Source organism: Mercenaria mercenaria, chromosome 8 (assembly GCF_021730395.1).
Source record: "Mercenaria mercenaria strain notata chromosome 8, MADL_Memer_1, whole genome shotgun sequence".
Taxonomy (NCBI): Eukaryota; Metazoa; Mollusca; class Bivalvia; order Venerida; family Veneridae; genus Mercenaria; species Mercenaria mercenaria.
This window is the reverse complement of record NC_069368.1, coordinates 70110331-70137400: the sequence shown is the minus strand read 5'-3', so window position 1 is coordinate 70137400 and position 27070 is coordinate 70110331. Positions and strand designations below refer to the sequence as shown.

Below are 27070 nucleotides of genomic sequence, written 5' to 3'. Positions count from 1 at the left end.
CATGAAATTTAGCCAGAATGATTGCCTTGATAAAATCTAGGCTGAGTTTGAAAATGGGTCATCTTGGATCAAAAACTAGGTCACTAGGTCAAATAGAAGAAAAACATTGTGTATGCAATAGAGGATGTATTTTTTAATTGATCTTCATGAAATTTGGTCAGAGTGATTGCCTTGATGAAATCTAGGTCGAGTTTAAATATGGGTTATCTGAGGTCAAAAACTAGGTCACTAGGTCAAATTAAAGAAAAATCTTGTGTATGCGATAGAGACTGTTTTTAGCTCACCTGAGCAATGCTCAGGTGAGTTTTTCTGATCGCTCGATGTCCGGCATCCGTCGTCTGTTGTCTGTCTGTCAACATTTAGCTTGTGTATGCGATAGAGGCTGTATTTTTCAACTGATCTTCATGAAATTTGGTCAGAATGATAACCTTGATGGAATCTAGGCCGAGTTCGAAAATGGGTCATCTGGGGTCAAAAACTAGGTCACTAGGTCAAATCAAAGAAAAACCTTGTGTATGCAATAGAGGCTGTATTTTTCAATTAATCTTCATGAATATTGGTCAGAATGATAACCTTGATGAAATCTAGGCCGAGTTCGAAAATGGGTCATCTGGGGTCAAAAACTAGGTCACTAGGTTAAATCAAAGAAAAACCTTGTGTATGCAATAGAGGCTGTATTTTTCAATTAATCTTCATGAATATTGGTCAGAATGATATTCTTGGTGAAATCTAGGCCGAGTTTGAAAATGGGTCATCTCGGTTCAAAAACTAGGTCACTAGGTCAAATCAAAGAAAAACCTTGTGTATGCGATATAGGCTGCATTTTTCAACTGATCTTCATGAAATTTGGTCAGATTGATTACCTTGATGAAATCTAGGCCGAGTTCGAAAATGGGTCATCTGGGATCAAAAACTAGGTCACTAGGTCAAATCAAAGAAAAACCTTGTGTATGCGATAGAGGCTGTATTTTTCAATTAATCTTCATGAATATTGGTCAGAATGATTACCTTGATGAAATCTAGGCCAAGTTCGAAAATGGGTCATCTTGGGTCAAAAACTAGGTCACTACCGGTAGGTTAAATCAAAGAAAAACCTTGTGTATGCGATAGAGGCTGTATTTTTCAATTAATCTTCATGAATATTGGTCAGAATGAAAACCTTGATGAAATGTAGGCCGAGTTTGAAAATGGGTCATCTCGGGTCAAAAACTAGGTCACTAGGTCAAATCAAAGAAAAACCTTGTGTATGCGATAGAGGCTGTATTTTTCAATTAATCTTCATGAATATTGGTCAGAATGATAACCTTGATGAAATCTAGGGCGAGTCTGAAATGGGTCATCTCGGGTCAAGAACTAGGTCACTAGGTCAAATTCAAGAAAAACCTTGTGTATGCGATAGAGGCTGTATTTTTAGCTCGACTTGCGAAGAATAGTCTAGCTATTCTACTCACCCTGGCGTCGGCGTCGGCGTCGGCGTCACACCTTGGTTAAGTTTTTGCATGCAAGTACATACAGCTATCAATTAAAGGCATATAGCTTTGAAACTTATTTTTTCTTTTTCTAGGTCAATTACCAACCTCTCTGGGTCAAGTCCCATAACTCTGACATGTATTTTGAGCAAATTATGCCCCCTTTTGGACTTAGAAAATTTTGGTTAAAGTTTTACATGCAAGTTACTATCTCCAAAACTAATGCAGATATTGATTTGAAACTTCACATGTGTCTTCGGGGTTATAAAACTAGTTGATAGCAGCAAGTCCCATAACTCTGACTTTCATTTTGGCCAAATTATGCCCCCTTTTGGACTTAGAAAATTCTGGTTAAAGTTTAGCGTGCAAGTACATACAGCTATTTCTAAAAGGCATATAGATTTGAAACTTATGTTTTCTTTTTCTAGATCAATTACCAACCTCACTGGGTCAAGACCCATAACTCTGACATGTATTTTGAGCAAATTATGCCCCCTTTTAGACTTAGAAAATTTTGGTTAAAGTTTTACATGCAAGTTACTATCTCCAAAACTAATGCAGATATTGATTTGAAACTTCACATGTGTCTTCGGGGTTATAAATCTAGTTGATAGCAGCAAGTCCCATAACTCTGACCTTCATTTTGGCCAAATTATGCCCCCTTTTGGACTTAGGAAATTCTGGTTAAAGTTTTGCGTGCAAGTACATACAGCTATTTCTAAAAGGCATATAGATTTGAAACTTATTTTTTCTTTTTCTAGATCAATTACCAACCTCACTGGGTCAAGTCCCATAACTCTGGCATGTTTTTTTAGCAAATCATGCCCCCTTTTAGACTTAGAAAATTTTGGTTAAAGTTTTACATGCAAGTTATTATCTCCAAAACTTATGCAGATATTGATTTGAAACTTCACATGTATCTTCATGGTTATAAAAACTAGTTGATAGCAGCAAGTCCCATAACTCTGACCTTCATTTTGGCCAAATTATGCCCCCTTTTGGACTTAGCAAATTCTGGTTAAAGTTTTGCGTGCAAGTACATACAGCTATTACTAAAAGGCATATAGATTTGAAACTTATTTTTTCTTTTTCTAGATCAATTACTAACCTCACTGGATCAAGTCCCATAACTCTGGCATGTATTTTGGGCAAATTATGCCCCCTTTTGGACTTTGAAAATTCTGGTTAAAGTTTTACATGCAAGTTTCTATCTCCAAAACTAATGCAGATATTGAATTGAAACTTCACATGTGCCTTCGGGATTATAAAACTAGTTGATAGCAGCAAGTCCCATAACTGATATGCATTTTGATCAAATTATTCCCCCTTTTGAACTTAAAACTCTTTTGATATTTAACCTTTTTGGGTAATATTTTCCTGCTTCTGGGACAATATTTCGAATAGTCGAGCTTGGCTGTCTTACGGACAGCTCTTGTTTGAATTAATCTTCATGAATATTGGTCAGAATGATTTCCTTGATGAAATCTAGGCCGAGTTCGAAAATGGGTCATCTGGGGTCAAAAACTAGGTCACTAGGTCAAATCAAAGAAAAACCTTGTGTATGCGATAGAGGCTGTATTTTTCAATTGATCTTCATGACATTTGGTCAGAATGATTGCATTGATGAACTATAGGTCAAGTTTGAATATGGGTCATCTGGGGTCAAAAACTAGGTCGTTAGGTCAAGTCTAAGAAAAACATTGTGTATGCGATAGAGGCTATATTTTTCGATTGATCTTCCTGAAATTAAGTCAGAATGATTGCCTTGAAATCTAGGACAAGTTTGAATAAGGATCATCTGAGGTCAAAAACTAGGTCACTAGGTAAAATTAAAGAAAAACCTTATGTATGCGATAGAGGCTGTATTTTTCAATTGATATTCATGAAATTACCTCAGAATGATTGCCTTGATTAAATCTATGTTGAGTTTGATTATGGGTCATCGGACTGAAAAAGTAGGTCACTAGGTCAAATCAAAGATAACCCTTCTGTATGCGATAGAGGCTGTATTTTTCAATTAATCTTCATGAAATTTGGTCAGAATGATTGCCTTGATGTAATCTAGGTCAAGTTTAATTATGGGTCATCTGGGTCAAAAAGTAGGTCACTAGGTTAAATCAAAAAAAAAAACCTTGTGTATGCGATAGCGGCTGTATTTTTCAACTGATCTTCATGAAATTTTGTCAGAATGATAGCATTGATGAAATCTAGGTCAAGTTCAAATATGAGTCATCTGGGTTTAAAAACTAGATCACTAAGTCAAATCAAGGAAAAACCTTGTGTATGCAATAGGGACTGCATTTTACACTGGATTTCATAAAATTTGGTCAGAATGGTTGGCTTGATGAAATCTAGGTCAAGTTCGAATATGGGTAGTCTGGGGTGAAAAACTAGGTCTCTAGGTCAAATCAGGGGCCTCCGTGGCCGAGTGGTTAGAGTCGTTGACTTCAAACCATTTGCCCCTCATCGATGTGGGTTCGAAACCTCATTTGGGGCGTAGAATTCTTCACGTGAGGAAGCCATCCAGCTGGCTTACGGAAGGTCGGTGGTTCTACCCAGGTGCCCGCTCGTGATGAAATAGTGCACGGAGGGGCACCTGGGGTCTTCCTCTACCATTAAAGCTGGAAAGTCGCCATATGACCTAAAATTGTGTCGGTGCGACGTTAAACCCAACAAAATAAATAAATAAATAGGTCAAATCAAAGAAAATACTTACTTATACTGAAGATTTTTTGCTCCAATTTTAATGATAATTGGTCAGAATATTTTTTTCCATGAAATCATTAGGTCAAACATGTTTACACTAGCTGTTATGGTGTGTTTCTCAGGTGAGCGACCTAGGGCCATCTTGGCCGTCTTGTTTTTTCAATTGATTTTTATGAAATTTGGTCAGGATGATTGCCTTAATGAAATCTAGGTCGAATTTGAATATTGGTCATCTGAGGTCAAAAACTAGGTCACTTGGTCAAATCAAAGAAAAAGCTTGTGTATGTGATAGAGGCTGTATTTTTCAATTGATCTTCATGAATTTTGGTCAGAATGATTGCCTTGATAAAATCTAGGTCGAGTTTGAACATGGGTGATCTAGGTTCAAAAACTAGGTCATATCTAAGAAAATGCTTGTTTTATCGCAAGAGACCAATTTTTTGGTCCAATCTTAATGAAAATTGGTCAGAATATTTGTTCCATGAAATCACTAGGTCAAACATGTTTTACACTGTTATGGTGTGTTTCTTAGGTGAGCGACCTAGGGCCATCTTGGCCCTCTTGTTTTCAAATCGGGGAGTTGGCCCCTTTTAGGGGCCACTAGAGCTAAAAATAGAGATACCTTTAAGTTACTTCTTATGAGCCGCTGGATGGATCTTCATCAAACTTGGTCAGTAGCATCAATATAAGGCCCTCTTGTTCAGATCTGTTCAAATGGGGCACTGAGCTAAGAACACAAATACCTGTAAACGACTTCTTCTCATGAGCTGCAGAATGGATCCTTATCAAATTTGGTCTGTAGCATCATCGTAAGTTTTTCTCTCAGATTTGTTAGAATGGGGGCACTTAACCCCTTTCAGGGGTGGCTAAAGCTAAAAATGGAAATATCTTTAAACAGCTTCTCATGAACTGCTTGATGGATCTTATCAAACATGGTTTGTAGCATCATTATAAGGTCTTCTCCCAATTTTGAACAAATGGGAGCACTTGGTCCGTTTTAGGGGCCGCTAGAGATAAATAGTAAAACATTTAAACGACTTCTTCTCATAAACCACTTGGTGGATCTTCATTTAGTTGATCTGTAGCATCATTGTAAGGTCCTCTCCCAGATTTGTTAAAATGGTTCTTCTTGGTCCATTTTAGGGGACACCTAAGCTGAAAATTGAAAAACTTCAAATAGCTTTTTATCTTAAAAGTTTGTTCTTATGGTAACGCATATTTGGGCCATCACAGCAAAATGTAGAAAACACCTTTAAACAGCTTTGATTTCAATGAACTTCTTAATTGATGTTTGCCAAAATTTGTCAGAAGCAGTGTCAGATGGTCAAGTTCCTCTTCAGGTGGACCTTTTGTTGTATATCTTACTAGCTCAACGGCAGGCAGTGTTCAAAAACATTTGAAAGAAATCTAAAAAGTTACCAATTTGGAAAAAACTTAAGTTTGTTCTTATTTACATTAAAAAAAAAACACTTTCAACTCTTGAAAGTTTTGTTGCAGTTTTCAAGACCCAAACCATCCATTAAAGATAAAATCAGTGTGTATGTAAGCAATGACAGGTAGTGAAAATGCATTTAATTTTGAAAGAAATTTCAAAAGCTGAATGTAATTGTTTTTCTAATTTAAAGTAAGAATTCCACAGATGCCATTTTCTTTCCAGTATTTTACAAATTCATTAGCAACAATTGCAGTACTTTGAGTGCTTTGATTATTTACAGTTACTAAGGTTGTTAGCAGCCACCAAAGGAGAATTTTTAAAGAAAGAGCTTTATGTTTGTCAGCAATCTTTCCTTGAATTGTATTGAACATTCTGGTTGTATAGTCCAGCAGTTAACATAATAGACTGTCAATCAAACTGTCTCAATTTTAACCAAGACTTAAAGAGATCTTGCCAACTTCATGAGATCTGTGTAAATTAACCAGGCATTGTTCGTTATTTATCATGGCTATAGAAGTGCACTTGTATTCATTGAAGTTCTGCATCTAATATTTTGAGTTTCAACCTTAAAATTAACAGTTTTCATTTTTTCCTTGTTGACTTTCATTATTTGCACAAATTTTGCCCCTATAGTTAAAAGACATTACAAGCCTAATTGAATAAGATCAATAATTTGGTCGTAATGTGTGCTTCTGTGGAGTAGTTGAAAGAAGTACATAGTAAATAGATCCTAATTTTCGCATTTTTTGCACAAATTCGTGTAGAACGAGATACATTCTGCATGAAATGTTCATACACCCCACATGGCAAGTTTTGCAGATCGAAACCGGAAGTAGGTGTTTATTGTGCGGACAAGAGCAAATATGTGCCATTTTTAGGGTAGCAGACCACAACTCCTTGGCATTCACTAGGAACTATTCAACCCCCTATTTTCTTTTCATTTTTAGCTCGACTATTCGAAGAATAAGTAGAGCTATCCTACTCACCACGGCGTCGGCGTCACACCTTGGTTAAGTTTTTCGTACCAGTCCAATTTTTGACAAAGTCTTTTGAGATAAAGCTTCGAAACTTTCAACACTTGTTTACCATCACCATGGTCAGTTGTAGGCAAGAGCACATAACTCTATCAAGGATATTGGCTGAATTATGGTCCCTTTTGACTTAGAAATCATGGTTAAGTTTTTCGTACCAGTTCATATTTTGGCAAAGTCTTTTGAGATAAAGCTTTGAAACTTTCAACACTTGTTTATCATCACCGTGTCTAGTTATAGGCAAGAGTACATAACTCCATCAAGGATTTTGGCTGAATTATGGCCCCTTTTGACTTAGAAATCATGGTTAAGTTTTTCGTACCAGTTCATATTTTGACAAAGTCTTTTGAGATAAAGCTTTGAAACTTTCAACACTTGTTTACCATCACCATGTCCAGTTATAGGCAAGAGCACATAACTCCATCGAGAATTTTGGCTGAATTATGGCCCTTTTTGATTACAAATCTTGGTTAAGTTTTTCGTACCAGTTCATATTTTGGCAAAGTCTTTTGAGATAAAGCTTTGAAACTTTCAGCACTTGTTTACCATCACTATGACCAGTTATAGGCAAACGTACATAACTCCATCAAGGATTTTGGCTGAATTATGGCCCCTTTCTACTTAGAAATCTTGGTTAAGTTTTTCGTACCAGTTCATATTTTGTGTAAAGTGTTTGACATATGGCTTTGAAACTTTTATCACTTATTCAGTATAATAGTCTGTATCTGTAGGAAAGAGTACATAACTCTATCATATATTTTGACTGAATTACGGCCCATTTTGGACTTGGAAATCTGTTCTGTTTCCATACAAGTCCATGTTTTGTCAAAACTATTTGACATATAGCTTTTAAACTTTGAACACTTGTTTATCATTATGATTTCCATCTTTAGGCAAGAGTACATAACTCTGACAACTATTTTGGCTGAATTATGGCCCTTTTTGGACTTTGAAATTGGTTCACACATTGCCATTTAGTGCAAGACTTATCGAAATCCACAAATACTGGAACATTGTTTATCTAATCTATTTTTTTCTTTTGTCTGAATATCTATGTTAATATTTTGACCCCATCCTTCAATCAGTTCTTCGAATAGTCGAGCACGCTGTCATCAGACAGCTCTTGTTAAACTTTGAAATTGGTTCATACATTGCCATTTAGTGCAAGACTTATTGAAATCCACAAATACTGGAAGATTGTTTGTCTAATCTATTTTTTTCTGTTGTCTGAATATCTATGTTAATATTTTTACCCCATTCTTCAATCAATTCTTCGAATAGTCGAGCGCGCTGTCATCAGACAGCTCTTGTTTCGTTAATTTATGATAGAACTTTCATGAAAAATAGGTGTAGGAAAAAGTGATGTTCTATAAAGATACGTAAAGATGACCTGAAGTTGTTGTTTTTTATATGAAACAAAGAAGGAATTGATTTACTGACCTTCAACCTATAATAATTATCAGTTTTCAACCACCACCAACTTGCTCCCCCCCCCACCCCCCCACACACACACTTAGATCTTCATTCCTAGGCTTTTTCTAGTTATAATGTCCCATGGAGGGTCCTTCTCGACAGATTTGGGTTTTAAATCTTGTTTGTGTGTAAAATTCTACATGTGAGGAAGCCATCTGGCTGCCTAACGGAAAGTTGTTGGTTCTACCCAGGTGCCCGTCCATGCCTGACACAATACCAGGATGGGCAACTGAGGTCTTCCTCCACCATCGAAAGCAGGAAAGTCACCTACATTATGTTAGTGTGACTCTTAAACCAAACATAAAGAAAAAACTAAAATCCAACCAATGGAACTGTTAGGCTCCACTTTTTAGCTCACCTGAGCAATGTGATCACTCAATGTCCGGTGTCTGTCTGTCCTCTGTCTGTCTGTCAACATTTTGCTATAGAGGCTGTATTTTTCAATTGATCTTCATGAAATCTGGTCAGAATAATTGCCTTGATAAAATCTAGGCCAAGTTTGAAAATGGGTCATCTTGGGTCAAAAACTAGGTCAAATCAAAGAAAAACCTTGTGTATGCAATAGGGACTGCATTTTACACAAGATTTTCATGAAATTTTATCAGAATGTTTTTTCTGAATGAAATCTTGGTCAGGTTCGAATATGGGTAATCTGGGGTCAAAAACTAGGTCACTAGGTCAAATCAAAGAAAAACCTTGTGTATGCAATTGGGACTGCATTTTACACTTAAACTTCATGAAGTTTAATCACAATGTTTCTCTGGATAAAATCTAGGTCAAGTTTGAATATGGGTCATCTGGGATCAAAAACTAGGTCCCCCAGTCAACTCAAAGAAAAACATTGCATATGCGATAGAGGCTGTATTTTTCAATTGATCTTCATTAAATTTGGTCAGAATAATTACCTTGATGAAATCTAGGTGAAGTTCGAATATGGGTAATCTGGGTCAAAAACTAGGTCGCTAGGTCAAATCAAAGAAAAACCTTAAATCTGATCACAGTGTTGGTCTGGATGAAATCTAGGTCAAGTTGTAATATGGGTCATCTGGGGTCAAAAACTAGGTTACACGGTCAAATCAAAGAAAAACTTTGTGTATGCAATTGTGGCTGCATTTTACACTGGGTATTCATGAAATTTGATCAGAATGTTTGTCTTGATGAAATCTAGGTCAAGTTCAAATAGGGGTCATCTGGGGTCAAAAACTCAGTCACCCAGTAAAATCAAAGAAAAAAGTTGTGAATGCAATAGGGGCTACATTTTAGGCAGTAGAGGAAAATGTTTACTTTGATGAAATCTAGATCAAGATCAAATATGGGTAATGTTTTGTCAAAAACAAGGTCACCTGGTCAAATCAAAGAATAACCCTGTGTATGCAATAGTGGCTGCATTTTTCACTGGATCTTCATGAAATTAGATCAGAATGTTTGTTTTGATGAAATCTAGGTCGAGTTCAAATAGGGGTCATCTGGGGTTAAGAACTAGGTTACCCAGTAAAATCAAAGAAAAACTTTGTGAATGCAATAGGGGCTACATTTTAGGCACTGCCAGGATGTTAATGAAATTTGATGAAAGTTTTTGCTTTGATGAAATCTAGGTCAAGTTCAAATATGGGACATGTTGGTTAAAAAACAAGGTCACCTGGTCAAATTTAAAGAATAACCCTGTGTAAGCAATAAGGGCTGCATTTTTCACTGGATCTTCATGAAATTTGATCAGAATGGTTGTTTTGATGAAATCTAGGTCGAGTTTAAATAGGGGTCATCTTGGGTCAAGAACTAGGTAAACCAGTAAACTCAAAGAAAAACTTCATGAATGCAATATGGGCTACATTTTAGACAGAATGTTAATGAAATTTGATGAAAATGTTTGCTTCGATGAAATCTAGGTCAAGTTCAAATATGGGTCATGTTGGGTCAAAAACTAGGTCACCTGGTCAAATCAAAGAATAATCTTGTGTATGCAATAGGGGCTGCATTTTTCAGTGGATCTTCATGAAATTTGATCAGAATGTTTGTCTTGATGAAAGCTAGGTCATATTCAGATATGGGTCATGTTGGGTCAAAAACTAGGTCACCTGGTCAAATCAAAGAAATACCTTGCCTATGCAAAAGGGGTCGCATTTTAGGCAGGATATTCATTAAATATTATCAAGCTGTTCTCAGGTGAGTTACCTAGGACTATTTGGTCCTCTTGTTTAAAGAAAAAAATCACAAACTAAAGAAAAACTTCCAGTCTAATTAATCTCTCGCTCGAAATTTTGAAAGAGCTTTTGTAATCACGCATTCGTCTGCGTCCGAGTCACAAAAGTTTTGCATGTACACAGGTTTCTTAACATCTTCGGCATCATGAGATGACCTCCCAGGACAAGTTACATAACTGTAGCTTTTATTTTGTCGAAATTATACCCCTTTTTAAATTAGAATTTCGGGTTCAAGTTCTGCATGTAAGCAGGTTTCTCAGATACTACTAGGTCAAATGCTTTTAAATTTATCCCTATCCAGCAAACACATTGAAGATAAAAAAAATGTACATTTTCGTCTGAGTTATGCCCCACACACTACTTTCTTATGGCTTCCACCCAATTCAAATGAAACTTGGTACATGTATAGTCTTTGTCATGGAGTGGAAATGATCATATTGTTGAGTTTCATGTCTAATTTTGAGTTATGCTCCTTTCTAGGTCACCAGAGCACATACTGCTGAAGTTGAACAATTGTTATCATGCCCGTTTTGGTGTCTGTCCATCACCTGTTGTCACTTCAGCTACAGTTGAAATTTTCTGTGGACATCTCTTATTTTGCTGATCTGAATTTGAAATAATTTCATAGAAATTTTCCTTAGGTGACCCTTAAATGATAATGTTCGAATTATTTTGATTCTTCTAAAACATTGCTGCCAGAGAGCATGTTCACTTTCTCTATATGGTATATAGTAGAAACTTTGTTATTTTTTTTTTAGTCAGAAACTGCTAGCTCATTTTCAGAATTATTTCCCACAAATTTTCCTTGATATCCTGCCTCCCAACTTGTTGAGTTAATTCTGATTGTAAAAAGAAAAAAATCTTGTATCACCATAAGATCTTGTTTCCTTTCTTGAACTTGCCAGATTCCGTTATGGGTTACAGAGTTATGGCCCCTGAAAGGACCAGAATTAGCTATTTTTGACCTTGTCTGCATAAAAGCAGCTTCATTTATGATTTGAATTTAATCAAACTTGCACAAAACTTGTGTCACCATAAGATCTTGTTTCCTTTCTTGGACCGGCCAGATCCCTTAATGGGTTCAAGAGTTATGGCCCCTGAAAGGGCCAAAATTAGCTATTTTGACCTTGTCTGCACAATAGCAGCTTCATTTGTGATTTGATTTTAACCAAACCTGCACACAGCTTGTATCACCACAAGATCTTGGTTCCTTTCTTGAACTGGCCAGATTCCTTCATGGGTTCCAGAGTTATGGCCCCTTTAAGGTCCAAAATTTGCTATTTTGGCTTTTGCAGCCATATAGAGACTTCATTTATGGTTTGATTTGATACATACCTCCAAAATATCTTCAACAACAATAGATCTTGGATTCCATGACGAATCTGTCAGATCCAATTGTAGGTTCCAGAGTTATTTTATATCTGATTACCTCCCCTGATTGTAATCAAAATGGATTTATATCAGTAAGTACTTATAGGACTTATTTGAAATTTCATTATTGTCATTAGTTGGACTGAGACAATCAGGGTAGATAACTATGGACTGATTTTATGTCAAATTACCTCCCTTTATTTCAAATTAAAATGGGTATATCTCCATAAATAATGAAGATACTGATCTGAAATTTCATTTATGTCAACAAACTTGGACAATCAATCAGTGAAGATACAATGTCATATTGACTGAATTTATGACAAATTACCTCCCTTTATTTTTTATCTAAATGAATACACCTTAGCAGCTTCTAATGAGATTGGTTTGAAAAGTTATTTATGTCTTCCATGGTAAGAAATAGTCATATTAGATAACGCTTGATTGAACATTTATGGATATGAGTACTTTACTAATATATTTTGTATAGGCTTGTACTCTGTATCTTCTACATGCATATACCAATGCATGATTACCTCCCCTGATTTTAATAAAAATGGATTTATCTTGATAAATTTTATAGAACTCATTTGAAATTTCATTATTGTCTTTAGTTGGACTGAGGCAATCAGGGTAGAAAGCTTTGGACTAATTTTATGTCAAATTACCTCCCTTTGTTTCAAATTAAAATGGGTGTATCTTAGTAACCAATGAAGATACTGATTTGAAATGTCATTTGTGCCATCATATGGACTCAGACAATCAAGGTAGATAACTTTTGGCTGAATTTATGACAAATTACCTCCCTTTATTTTATGTAAACGAATATATGTCAGCAGCGTCTAATGAGATTGGTTTTAGATGTTATTTAAGTCTTCCAGGGTAAGGAATAGTCATGTTCGTACAAAAATGCAGCATTTGAGCCTAGGACCCTCAAACTTGGTATGGAAATTGGCCCTGACTAGGTCAAAAGGGACTGTTACAAGAAAATGTTTATCCTGATGATATTTAATGTGTATGCCTATGTGCTGTATGTCAAAACTTGATCATATCATTTTGAGCAATGGTACTCAGGTGAGCGATATAGGGCCATCATGGCCCTCTTGTTGAATAATTCCGCTCAAATGCTCTATATAGGTGACCCTCTATTAAGAGTATTCAAGTTAAAAAAAATGGCTGCCAGAAGTGTGGGCCATTCTCTCAACAGGCTATATGAAAAACTTTTCTTCAAGTTCATTTAGCTGAAACATTTCTCGGATGACTCACTACCAAATATGATTGGTAAACAACGCCAGTCTGAGGGAATAGGGTTCTTTCTCTATATATATATTGATGAAAACTTTGAGAAATCTAAGATAATATAGCACAAATGATTCTGCGGAACTTTTTTCTAAGTTGTTCACATTTGATTTGTTACAAAGATGGCCACCAGTGGGAGGCGCTAGTTTCGATATTTATTTTTAGTTTGAAAGCACATGGTGCTCAAGGTGAGCAATTGTTTTCACTCACCATTCCTTATAGTACTTAGTACATAGGTCTGCAATTTGTCCATTTGTCAGTGTTTCCTTCAGACAACATTTCATCTGAAATAATTTCATGAAAACTTTGCATAGATATTTCTCAGATATTTTTTTTTTACATAATGGACACTTTGAAAATGGTCGTCTTCATTTTCAGATTAATTTCACACAAGCTTTCACAGGGTGATGGTGGGGCCTCTGTGGCTGAGTGGTTTGGGTCGCTGACTTCAAATCACTTGCCCCTCATCGATGAAGGTTAGAGCCTCACTTGGGGCATTGAATTCTTCATGTGAGGAAGCCGTCAAGCTAGCTTATGGAAGGTCGGTGGTTCTACCCAGGTGCCCGCTCGTGATGAAATAATGCACGGAGGGGCACCTGGGATCTTCCTCCACCATCAAAGCTGGAAAGTCACCATATGACGTATAATTATGTTGGTGCAATGTTAAACAAAATAAATAAAATCAAATCATTAGGTGACCTTCAACATAGATTGTTAATGCCATGCTGATATATCATAAAATGGCCACCATGAACATGGCTTATTTTCTGTACATGTTTGTAAAACTTCTGAAACCACTGACATCAGTTTAAAATGATTTAACAAAAGTATCTCTTAGGTGATCTTTTACCAAATATTGTTGAAGCAAGCATGGCTGCAAGAGGTGGTAGGGACTATATTCAAAACAGTTGTTTGAGCTGTGAAACTCAAGTGAGCAAACAAGGGCCATTCTGGTCCTCTTGTTTTATTGGTTTTAGCTGAGCAAAATTTTTTATCACGTTTGCCGTCATGGGAGTGAAATAAAGCCATTACATAAATCTGGTATAACACTAGTGTATTAAAGCTTTGACGTTGATGTTGTTTTAAGTATAGGAGATGTTGGTTGAATCAATTTAATAATATATAATCAGCATAATCAGTAAAGAAAGAGAACATTTTGATGATTCAGCAGAAAGCTACATGTGATACAAAGAATATTACATTTGTGTCTTTTCACATTGAACTTAAGATGTTGAATAAAATTGATAAAGTACTCAGCAGAGCCTCGCATTTTATTATTAGCTCACCTGTCACATAGTGACAAGGTGAGCTTTGTGATCACCCTTTGTCCGTCGTCTGTGCGTCCGTCCGTAAACAATTTCTTGTCTGCATGATAGTGGTTTCATTTATGATTTTATTTTAACCAAACTTGCACACAACTTATATCACCATAAGATCTTCGTTCCTTTCTTGAACTGGCCAGATCCCATTATGGGTTCCAGAGTTATGGCCCCTGACAGGGCCAAAATTAGCAACTTTGACCTTGTCTGCATAATAGCAGCTTTATTTATGATTTGATTTTTACCAAACTTGCACACAACTTGTGTCACCATAAGATCTTGTTTCCTTTCTTGAACTGGCCAGATTCCACTATGGGTTCCAGAGTTATGGCCCCTAAAAGGACCAGAATTAGCTATTTTGACCTTGTCTGCACAATAGCAGCTTCATTTATGATTTGAATTTAATCAAACTTGCACAAAACTTGTGTCACCGTAAGATCTCGATTCCTTTTTTGAACCGGCCGGATCCCATAAGGGGTTCCAGAGTTATGGCCCCTGAAAGAGCCAAAATTAGCTATTTTGACCTTGTCTGCATAATAGCAGCTTCATTTATGATTTGATTTTAACCAAACTTGCACACAACTTGTATCACCACAAGATCTTGGTTCTTTTCTTCAACTGGCCAGATTCCGTTATGGGTTCCAGAGTTATGGCCCCTGATAGGGCCAGAATTAGCTATTTTGACCTTGTCTTTGCAATAGCAGCTTCATTTATGATTTTATTTTAACCAAACTTGCACAAAACTTGTGTCACCATAAGATCTTGGTTTCTTTCTTGAACCGGCCAGATCCCATAATGGGTTCCAGAGTTACGGCCCCTAAAAGGGCCAAAATTGGCTATTTTGACCTTGTCTGCATAATAACAGCTTCATTTATGATTTGAATTTAATCAAACTTGCACAAAACTTGTGTCACCATAAGATCTTGGTTCCTTTCTTGAACCGGCCAGATCCCATATTGGGTTCTAGAGTTATGGCCCCTGAAAGGGCTGAAATTAGCTATTTTGACCTTGTCTGCACAATAACAGCTTCATTTATGATTTGATTTTAACCAGACTTGCACACAACTTGTATCACCATAAGATCTTGATTCCTTTTTATACGCCCGAAGGGACATATTATGTTATCGCCTCGGTGTCCGCCTGTCTGTCTGTCTGTCTGTTGGTTAGCAATTTCCCTTCCTCTCTGTAACTCTTGAACCCCTTGAAGGATTTCAAAAAAACCTGACACAAATGTTCACCTCATCGAAACGACGTGCAGAGCGCATGTTTTGGATGGCTCACTTCAAGGTCAAGGTCACACTTAGGGGTCAAAGGTCATATGACTTTGTTTTGTGTGTATATTGCTCTGCATTTGCATTGCATTGCAGCTCTCTTGTTAGCTCACCTGAGCAATGCTCAGGTGAGTTTTTCTGATTGCTCGTTGTCTGTCGTCTGTCATCTGTCTGTCAACATTTAGCTTGTGTATGCGATAGAGGCTGTATTTTTCAACTGATCTTCATGAAAATTGGTCAGAATGATTACCTTGATGAAATCTAGGCCGAGTATGAAAATGGGTCATCTGGGATCAAAAACTAGGTCACTAGGTCAAATCAAAGAAAAACCTTGTGTATGTGATAGAGACTGTTTTTTTTTCAACTGATCTTCATGAAATTTGGTCAGAATGATTACCTTGATGAAATCTAGGCCGAGTTCCAAAGTGGGTCATCTGGGGTCAAAAACAAGGCCACTAGGTCAAATCAAAGAAAAACCTTGTGAGTGATAGAGGCTGTATTTTTCAATTAATCTTCATGAATTTTGGTCAGAATGATTACCTTGATGAAATCTAGGCCGAGTATGAAAATGGGTCATCTGGGGTCAAAAACTAGGTCACTAGGTCAAATCAAAGAAAAACCTTGTGTATGCGGTAGAGGCTGTATTTTTCAATTAATCTTCATGAATTTTGGTCAGAATGATTACCTTGATGACATCTAGGCCGAGTACGAAAACGGGTCATCTGGGGTCAAAAAGTAGGTGACTAGGTCAAATCAAAGAAAAACTTGTGTATGAAATCTAGGTCAAGTTCGAATATGGGTCATCTTGGGTCAAAAAGTAGGTCACTATGTCAAATCAACGGAAAAGCTTGTATATGCGATAGAGGCTGTATTTTTCAATTGATCTTCCTGAAATTAAGTGAAAATGATAACCTTAATGAAATCTAGGGCGACTTTGAAAATGGGTCATCTTGGGTCAAAAAGTAGGTCACTAGGTCAAATCAAAGAAAATCTTGTGTATGCGATAGAGCCTGTATTTTTCAATTGATCTTCATGAAATTTGGTCAGAATGATGAAATCTAGGTTAAGTTCGAATATGGGTCTCGTACTCTCGGGTCAAAAATCAGGTCACAGGTGGAATCAAAGAAAATACTTATTTATACTCAAGATTTTTGCTCCAATTTTAATGATAATTGGTCAGAATATTTTTTTCCATGAAATTACTAGGTCAACATGTTTACAGTGTTATGGTGTGTTTCTCAGGTGAGCTACCTAGGGCCATCTTGGCCCTCTTGTTTTTATTTGGCAGGTCCATCTTTTGTTCACTTACAATAATTTTTTTTATTACTTCCCTTTTATGTTACTATAAATAACTTGTTTAGTACCTTTTTTATTATTGGCCTTAGGGAAAAACTGAGACCACTTTTCTGTGGTACAACATGGATGGTACCTCCAATTGTTAGGTGTATTTTGACATATCCGTACCTTGTAAGAATTTTTTTTTCTTTTTGGTTAAATTTCTTCAACTTCTTGTCCTTAAGTGCAATGATAACAGGTGAGCGATTTAGGGCCATTATGGCCCTCTTGTTTTGTTCAACTCGTTTAATAAATTCAGTATGAAAATACACCCATGTAGTATCCTCTATGTCATAAGGACCTTCTTGTCTTGATTATATTGTATAATATTATTCTATCAGTCATGTTCGGGGTCATGTGTCATACAGTGTTGACATTACTCTTGTTGCAAAGTTACTCTACAAAGAACAAACCAATATTTTACAAAGAAGTGGAGTGTCTGAGACATTTTCTAAATAATGAAAACAATCCACTTTCTACATGGGTATTTACAATATTTTGTCTGCTTTCACTTCTTTCATTTCTCAATGTCAGATAGTATATTCCAACAAGTAATTGAAGATATTCAGTTTTTCAGCTCAAAATGGCAACCAGTACTTTTATTAATATAGAGAAACAATTACATATTTTTGTATTTCAGGTGGAAGACATCTAGCAAGAGTGTATTTTTTGGTAAAGAAGATCCAGTAAAAGTTAGAGTTGTTGACAGGGAAATACAGGAATGGAAGATATAAAAAGAAGAATTGAATTTCACAGTATACCTGTTCAGCTTCAGGTTTGATTTTGTAACTTCTGCCATTTTAAATTAAAATTTAAAATACTTCATAGGGCCTCCCTGGCTAAGTGGTTAAGATTGCTGACTTTAAATTACTTGCCTTTCACTACCTTGGGTGGAAACTTTCCTTGGAGTGTAGCGTTGTTTCATCCAGCTGGCCTATGGAAGGTCAATACTTAGTCCTATCCTGTTACCCAACCATGCCAGAAATGTTACATGAGGTTGTCCTGCATGAAATAGGAAGTGGCCATATGACCAAACATTTCATGGATATAAGTTTAAAACTCGACAAAAAGAAATAAATAATGATAAAAAACAGAATGATGGATATATTGTATAACAGAATTTAAGAATATGTAAGTTGGTATTTAGTGAGTTTGATAAAGCAACACAAATTCGGCTATTTTACATCTCAACTGCATCACTAAATTATCTTCTAAACTATGAACTTCTCTTTCTTACTGTTGAAAGCTTTGGAAGAATGCTCCTTTTTAAAAAAATACCTGGGCTTGTTTTGCGAATTAGTAGAGGGAGGCTATTTTTATGCCCCCGAAGGGAGGCATATAGTTTTTGAACCGTCTGTCAGTCTGTCAGTCTGTCCGCAATTTTCGTGTCCGGTCCATATCTTTGTCATCGATGGATGGATTTTCAAATAACTTGGCATGAATGTGTACCACAGTAAGACGACATGTCGCGCGCAAGACTCAGGTCCGTAGCTCAAAGGTCAAGGTCACACTTAGACGTTAAAGGATAGTGCATTGATGGGCGTGTCCGGTCCATATCATTGTCATCGATGGATATATTTTCAAATAACTTGGCATGAATGTGTACCACAGTAAGACGACGTGTCGCGCGCAAGACCCAGGTCCATAGCTCAAAGGTCAAGGTCACACTTAGACGTTAAAGGATAGTGCATTGATGGGCGTGTCAGGCCCATATCTTTGTCATGGATGGATGGATTTTCAAATAACTTGGCATGAATGTGTACCACAGTAAGATGACATGTCATGCGCAAGACCCAGGTTCATAGCTCAAAGGTCAAGGTCACACTTAGACGTTAAAGGATAGTGCATTGATGGGCGTGTCCGGTCCAAATCTTTGTCATTGATGGATTGATTTTCAAATAACTTGGCATGAATGTGTACCACAGTAAGACGACGTGCAGTGCGCAAGACTCAGGTCCATAGCTCAAAGGTCAAGGTCACACTTAGACGTTAAAGGTCATTTTTCATGATAGTTCATTGATGGGAATGTCCGGTCCATATCTTTGTCATTCATGCATGGATTTTAAAATAACTATGCATGAATGTGTGACACAGTAAGACAACGTGTCGCGTGCAAGACCCAGCTCCGTAGGTCAGAGGTCCTAAACTCTAACATCTGCCATAAATATTCATTCAAAGTGCCATCGGGGGCATGTGTCATCCTATGGAGACAGCTCTTGTTGATATCATGTTTTGTGCAATTATGTTTAATTTTAAGTATCTATATATATATATATATGAAAAAAAGTCAGTAAAATCCTTGTGCAGGAATAAAATATATAAAAGTTCAATTTCCAAGGAAAAACAGCAGTAGTCTTCTGAGTTTTTTTTAATGTAACTGCCTGAAGATAAGTACAATTGAAAGCACTTGCAGTGAAAAATTAAAATTATTGAAAAAAACTCAGAAGTCTACTGCTGTTTTTCCTTGGAAATTGAACTTATATATATATATATATAGTACATTGAAGGAAACATTTAGATTGATTGAATGGTGTATAGAAGATTGAGACCTATAGAGACAGGTTTTTTGATTGACTGGTGTCAGAAAAACTAGGTATAGGTAGGTTTGATAGATCCTAATCCCCTCTTGTCTTTTAACTTGGAAATCGTCCCTATGCCAATATAAGTTAATTGGGTAAAGTTACTAACCTGTCACCATTGTTGGTTCAAACAGCTTTTGAGATGAGGATTTTTTTCTTTAAAGAGTCATGTGACTATCTTAGCACTGCCTGTAACTTAAATAATGCCCACGGTTCTTTCTGTACTGGATTTATTAGAAAAAAAGAAAGTGACAATATGCCCATCATAAAAAAATAAGTTAATTGTAAAATTTGATGTAAATGCTCAAGAAAATAAAAAGTTTTCAATCCAAGTTATATCAAAATCAGTTTAGTTAGATACAGATAACAGATTCAGGTTTATGACGTTTTTACAAGCTATTTCCACAGGAGCCTTGCAAGGGATTATACTGTCAAACAATACAGCACACCCCATAAGAAAATATTATCTATTCCATTCGGAAATCTGTGGAATTTTTCATTCACCAATCAAAATGTACAGTTTTAATCAGCTGTTAAATGACCTTCATCCTAAATATAAACAGGAAGTTTAATCAATACTGGCCTGCGGCCGGAAAAAAGGTGATGTCACTACATTCCACAACAAGAAAGCTAACTGTATATCTGGCTTACATCAGAATGTGTTGCACGATGACATCTGTTCACTTTGCCATATCGCAGGAGCATCTTTAAGTCTGTAAAAGCTATTGAAATTCACAGATCAGAGATAGTGTGACATTTTTCACTTTCTCGTTAACATACAGGCTTTATATAAAAAATAACAAAGAAGTTCATAAAGCTAAAATAAATTGTACTTGATGCCATAAAAGCACTGATGTATCAGTATGAATATATAGGCAATTAAGTTGAAGAATCGTGACTGGCTTCAGTCAAATAGACCAGATCTGCTCTTTATGTTGTAATTTTTAATGGAAACATGGTAAAAAGGTTTTTTGACCCACAAAAATTAAAGCATCACCAAGTCTTTAAAAAAAGGCAGACAAAGAAGCATATAATGGTACATTAATACTTTAAACCTAATTATACCCCCACCAAACATGTTTGAGGGGGGTATATAGGAGTCAGTTTTGTTGCGTCCCATCCCGTCCCGAAATCTGTTATCTCAGTTATTACCAAATGGATTTGATTCAAACTTAAAATACATGTTCCACCTTATCACCCACATCATGTGACACAAGGTGCATAACTCTTGACACCAAGTTTTCATGAATTATGTCCCCTTTTACTTAGAATTTAAGGTTAATTTTGTTGTATTTTCACTATATCTCAGTTATTACTAAATGGATTTGATTCAAACTTAAAATAGATGTTCCACCTCATCACCCACATCATGTGACATAAGGTGCATAACTCTGACACCATTTTTTTAGCTCACCTGAGCAATGCTCAGGTGAGTTTTTCTGATCACTCAATGTCCGTCGTCCGTCGTCTGTCGTCCGTCGTCTGTCAACATTTAGCTTGTGTATGCGATAGAGGCTGTATTTTTCAATTAATCTTCATGAATGTTGGTCAGAATGATAACCTTGATGAAATCTAGGCCGAGTTCGAAAATGGGTCATCTCGGGTCAAAAACTAGGTCACTAGGTCAAATCAAAGAAAAACCTTGTGTATGCGATAGAGGCTGTATTTTTCAATTAATCTTCATGAATATTGGTCAGAATAATAACCTTGATGAAATCTAGGCCGAGTTCGAAAATGGGTCATCTGGGGACAAAAACTAGGTCACTAGGTCAAATCAAAGAAAAACCTTGTGTATGCGATAGAGACTGTTTTTTTTTCAATTGATTTTTATGAAATTTGGTCAAGATGATTGCCTTAATAAAATCTAGGTCGAATTTGAATATGGGTCATCTGAGGTCAAAAACTAGGTCACTAGGTCAAATCAAAGAAAAAACTTGTGTATGTGATGTAGGCTGTATTTTTCAATTGATCTTCATGAATTTTGGTCAGAATGATTGCCTTGATAAAATCTAGGTCGAATTTGAACATGGGTCATCTAGGGTCAAATACTAGGTCATATCTAAGAAAATGCTTGTTTTATCGCAAGAGACCAATTTTTTGGTCCGATCTTAATGAAAATTGGTCAGAATATTTGTTTCCATGAAATCACTAGGTCAAACATGTTTTACACTGTTATGGTGTGTTTCTTAGGTGAGCGACCTAGGGCCATCTTGGCCCTCTTGTTTATGAATTATGCCCCTTTTTACTTAGAATTTAAGGTTGATTTTGATGTATTTTCGCTTTATCTCAGTTACTACTGAATGGATTTGATTCAAACTTAAAATAAATGTTCCACCTCATCACCCACATCATGTGCCCACATCATGTGACACAAGGTGCATAGCTCTGACACCAAGTTTTCATGAATTATGTCCCCTTTTACTTAGAATTTAAGGCTAATTTTGTTGTATTTTCACTATATCTCAGTTATTACTAAATGGATTTGATTCAAACTTAAAATAGTTGTTCCACCTCATCACCCAGATGATGTGACATAAGGTGCTTAACTCTGACATAAATTTTTTATGAATTATGTCCCCTTTTACTTTAAATTTAAGGTTGATTTTGATGTATTTTCACTATATCTCAATTATTACAAAATGGATTTGATTCAAACTTAAAATAGATGTTCCACCTCATCACCCACATCATGTGACACAAGGTGCATAACTCTGACACCAATTTTTCATGAATTATGCCCCTTTTTACTTAGAATTTAAGGTTAATTTTGATGTATTTTCACTATATCTCAATTACTACTGAATGGATTTGATTCAGACTAAAATAGATGTTCCACCTCATCACCCACATCATGTGACACAAGGTGCATAACTCTGACACTATTTTTCTTGAATTGTGTCCCCTTTTACCTAGAATTTAATGTTAATTTTGATGTATTTTCGCTATATCTCATTCTGATTGGCTTAGAGCCAAAGGGAAGTAACCTTTTTTAACCTTTGTACTGAGTTTCTTCCCCTTAAATTCCAGGAATTAGTCTATTTTTAGAAATCCTACTTTTAGATTTTCAATATTTTAGGTATTTTTCTAACTTTTTTATTATAAGTCCTATGTAAAAAGTAAAAACATTTTTCCGTGGTAACATGGGTCGGTAAGACACTTTTTTGTATTCACTTTTAGTGTATCTCTAATATTAGAGATTTAATATATTTACTAGTATTACTATACTAGTATTATACTAGTATTACTTATATGTGGAAGCCCAGGATGAAGTACTCCAAAGTATTTTTAAGATTCCTTATGGTTGCCATTCTTCTGTGACAAGACCGTATGGTGGGGGTATGAGTCACTCCTGTGACAGTTCTAGTTTTCATAGATTTTGTATTACACGCTGATGTTTTATTAGTAAGATTTATCTTTGAATTTAGAAATACACAGGCTTATGTAATGAAGAATGCAGAAACTGTTCAAAATTAAATGATGATGTTTTAAGAAAAAATGTAAATGAAGGCATTAATCTAAATTCAGTTTAGAAGATAAACATTCTGGTAGGAAACAATGTATATTTTTTCCAATTATCACAAATTTGAAAATTGTTCAAATAGTATAGGCCATAGAAAGCTTACGGCTTAAAGTGAATATTGTTCTTTTATCTCTCTTGATCTTACTTTGCTTTAACTTAATGTTTAACAGTTACTGACCAATATTTAATCAAAGAAAATTTTCTTTAACTTTTCGTCAATAATTAGAAGCATATATTAGCTCAAATTTAGGGACAACCAAATGTTTTACATAGTAGGTTGCGAACATTTTAGTTAACGAGTTATGTTCTGACTTTTGAAGGTGCAAACAATTTTTACACCTGTGCTTTGGTTTGCCAGTAGCAGCAAGGAGTAGATTAAAACACAGGGTCAGGTGTCATGCTTGGAGCATCTGAGTTATTGAAGCTGGACCCAGCTGGGGTAATTTGACATAAAAAATATAGGGGTTTTGGCCAGGACCACAAGAAATGCTTGTGCAAGCTCAGGTGCTTGAGTCACTAATGCTCAGCAAGTGGTTCTTTCACTGTTCTTGCAGTTTTTTGTTATGAAATATTTAGGTCGAGGTTGCTGTTGGCTGTTAATGCAAACAGCTGAGACCGTTGGAAATTCAGCAAAAAAAAAAAATGGGCAACATGTTGTTATTATGTCTCCCCCAGGAGACATATTGTTTTTGCCTTGTCCGTCCGTCTGTCTGTCTGTCCGTCCGTCCTTCCGTCCGTCCGTCCGTCCGTCCGTACGTCACACTTCATTTCCGAGCAATAACTGGAGAACCATTTGACCTAGAACCTTCAAACTTCATAGGGTTGTAGGGCTGCTGTAGTAGACGACCCCTATTGATTTTGGGGTCACTCCGTCAAAGGTCAAGGTCACAGGGGCCTGAACATTGAAAACCATTTCCGATCAATAACTAGAGAACCACTTGACCCAGAATGTTGAAACTTCATAGGATGATTGGCCATGAAGAGTAGATGACCCCTATTGATTTTGGGGTCACTCCGTCAAAGGTCAAGGTCACAGGGGCCTGAACATTGAAAACCATTTCCGATCAATAACTAGAGAACCACTTGACCCAGAATGTTGAAACTTCATAGGATGATTGATCATGAAGAGTAGATGACCCCTATTGATTTTGGGGTCACTCCGTCAAAGGTCAAGGTCACAGGGGCCTGAATATTGAAAACCATTTCCGATCAATAACTAGAGAACCACTTGACCCAGAATGTTGAAACTTCATAGGATGATTGATAATGAAGAGTAGATGACCCCTATTGATTTTGGGGTCACTCCATCAAAGGTCAAGGTCACAGGGGCCTGAACATGGAAAATCATTTCCGATCAATAACTAGAGAACCACTTAACCCAGAATGTTGAAACTTCATAGGATGATTGTACATGCAGAGTAGATGACCCCTATTGATTTTGGGGTCACTCCATTAAAGGTCAAGGTCACAGGGGCCTGAACATTGAAAACCATTTCCGGTCAGTAACTTGAGAACCACTTGACCCAGAATGTTGAAACTTAATAGGATGATTGCTCATGCAGAGTAGATGACCCCTAACAATTTTGGGGTCACTCTGTGAAAGGTCAAGGTCACAGGGGCCTGAACATTGAAAACCATTTCCGGTCAGTAACTTGAGAACCACTTGACCCAGAATGATGAAACTTCATAGGATGATTGGTCATGCAGAGTAGATGACCCCTAACGACTTTAGGGTCACTCTGTTAAAGGTCAAGGCCACAAGGGCCTGTTCATGTAAAATCATTTTTTTGGAAATAACTTGAGAACCACTTGACCTACAATGTTGAAACTTAATAGGATGATTGGACATGCAGAGTAGATGACCCCTACTTATTTTGAGGTCACTTGATCAAAGGTCAAGGTCACAGGAGCCTGAACAGTGACTTGAGAACCACTAGGCCCAGAGTGTTGAAATTTAGCGGGATGACTGGACATGCCAAGTAGATGATCCCTATTGCAGCCAACCATCAGTGTCTCTTTGACTTTCGCTCCTGACCCCTATTAACTTCTTGCCTATAGGACTTTGCATTGGGGGAGACATGCGCTTTTTTACAAAAGCATTTTCTAGTTGCAACTTGTGTTCATATTTTGATGTATCATTGTTTTTAGTCAATAATGTTATATTCTTTAAACTTGTTTACTTCTTTAAACATGACAGGAAATACTGATCATTTTTAACTTGGTCTGTTATATGTGCCGCTAGAGCTAAAAATAGAACTACCTTTAAACAACTTCTTCTCATGAACCACTAAACGGATCTTCATCAAACTTTGTTTGTAGCATCATATAAGGTCTTCTACCAATTTTTTTTTTCAAAGGAGATGCTCTGGCCCTCCACTGAAGGTGAAATTACAAATAATGTTAAAGGATTACTTTTCATGAATCACTAGTTATGCCTGTACCATCCTCATCACGAATGTGAAGCGGAAAATATTGGAATCTAGTAATTTCAATGTTTTATAAAATATTTATTAGGATATTTAAAAGGGGCCTCCATGGCCAGGTGGTTAATGTCGCTGACAACAAATCATTTGCCCCTCACGGATGTGTGTTCGAACCTCACTTGGGGCGTTGAATTCTTCATGTGGGAAAACCATCCACCTGGCTTACGGTAGGTCAGTGGTTCTACCCAGGTGCCTGTGATGAAATAATGCACAGAGGGGCACCTAGGGTCTTCCTCCACCATCAAAGCTGGAAGGTCGCCATATGACCCATAATTGTGTTGGTGTGACGTTAAACCGAACAAAAACAAAAAAGGATATTTAAAAAGTTTTTGAATAGTAGAAATTTAGAAAGTGTTTTAGGTTCACAATGATGTGTTTAGTGATCCCTTGTAATTTTTTATGCACTGAACCTTTAGAAACTGATGATTTTTATTCCGGACTTGGAAGGAAGTTACCATATTTATTATCAAGTTTCCTCATCAAAATGTAGGGAAAAACCTGTAGATTATTTCTAGCATTGGAAGTTTCCCTAAACTGTCATTATAAAGTTCTCGCTCAAATTTGTTCAAATGGGGCACATGGTCCCTTTGAGGGTCTATTAGAGCTTGAGATGGAAATGCATTTACAAGACCACTTGGTCTGTTGTATCATTATAAGGTCTGCCTCCAGTTGTTTGAGTAGGGACACTTTGCCTCTTTCAGGGGCCCCTAGAGCTGAAAAAAGAAATGCATGAACCACTTGATGGAACTTCATTAGTTATGGTCTATAGCATCAGTTATAAGATCCTGTCCCCATTTTCTTCAATTGGTGGCTCTTGGTCACGTTTGGGAGCCACAAGACCTGTAAATGGAAATGAAAACTTTATACAACTTCTGTGGAACAGCTAGATGAAGAATATTTCTGATATCACACAGGACTGGTGTAATAGTTTTTATAAGACATGATTGAATTGCCAAGGGGAGATGATTAGGTAAATATCACATTAGAATATTTAGTCATCTATCAAAGATACTGGCATCACTTCCTATTAAATTTCCAGTTTCAAATTTATCATGATTACTACAAACAGGGATATGATTTGATGATTATAGAAGAAAGAGATAAATTTCTTGCAATTACCATCTCCTGCGACTGCTGTCTATCAATATATTTTTACTGACAATCCCTGAACTGTTTTCAGTAGTTATATAGTTGTCAAACTGTAAAATAGATTACATAAAGTACATAAAGGGAAGACAGATCACACGTTTCAGCAGTTTTTCGCTTTCATTGCCTATTATTCGATTCAGCTATTGCAGAGGAATCATTGCATTCTCTACACAGTGGGATGGGAGTACTGGGAACATACTGTCCTTATTAACTACTGTGTGACAGGAAGGTCATTCCACCATTGGGAGGATGAGCAAAGTCTCCACCTTTGTGTTCATTCTTAAGTCAGTGAAAATGCCATTTCCTCACATTCGCATGGAGACTGGAGAAAATACTGATACTGCTATAGTCAGATTCTGAAAAATAAATATCTGGCAGCAACAATCCCCAGCAGATTTATATATCCTGAATCTGTCATCTTTGATTGTC

The 27070-nt window shown here is 36.5% G+C and overlaps 1 protein-coding gene across 1 annotated transcript in view; it reads left to right on the top strand.

Annotated features, from left to right (window-relative positions):
• Positions 1–27070, top strand: part of LOC128558903 (focadhesin-like) — a 322592-nt gene that overhangs the window by 17214 nt on the left and 278308 nt on the right. The window contains exon 2 of the mRNA XM_053549183.1: positions 17551–17685. Within this exon, the coding sequence (XP_053405158.1) occupies positions 17632–17685 (54 nt within the window). The 5' untranslated portion in view covers positions 17551–17631. The remainder of the gene's footprint in view (positions 1–17550; positions 17686–27070) is intronic.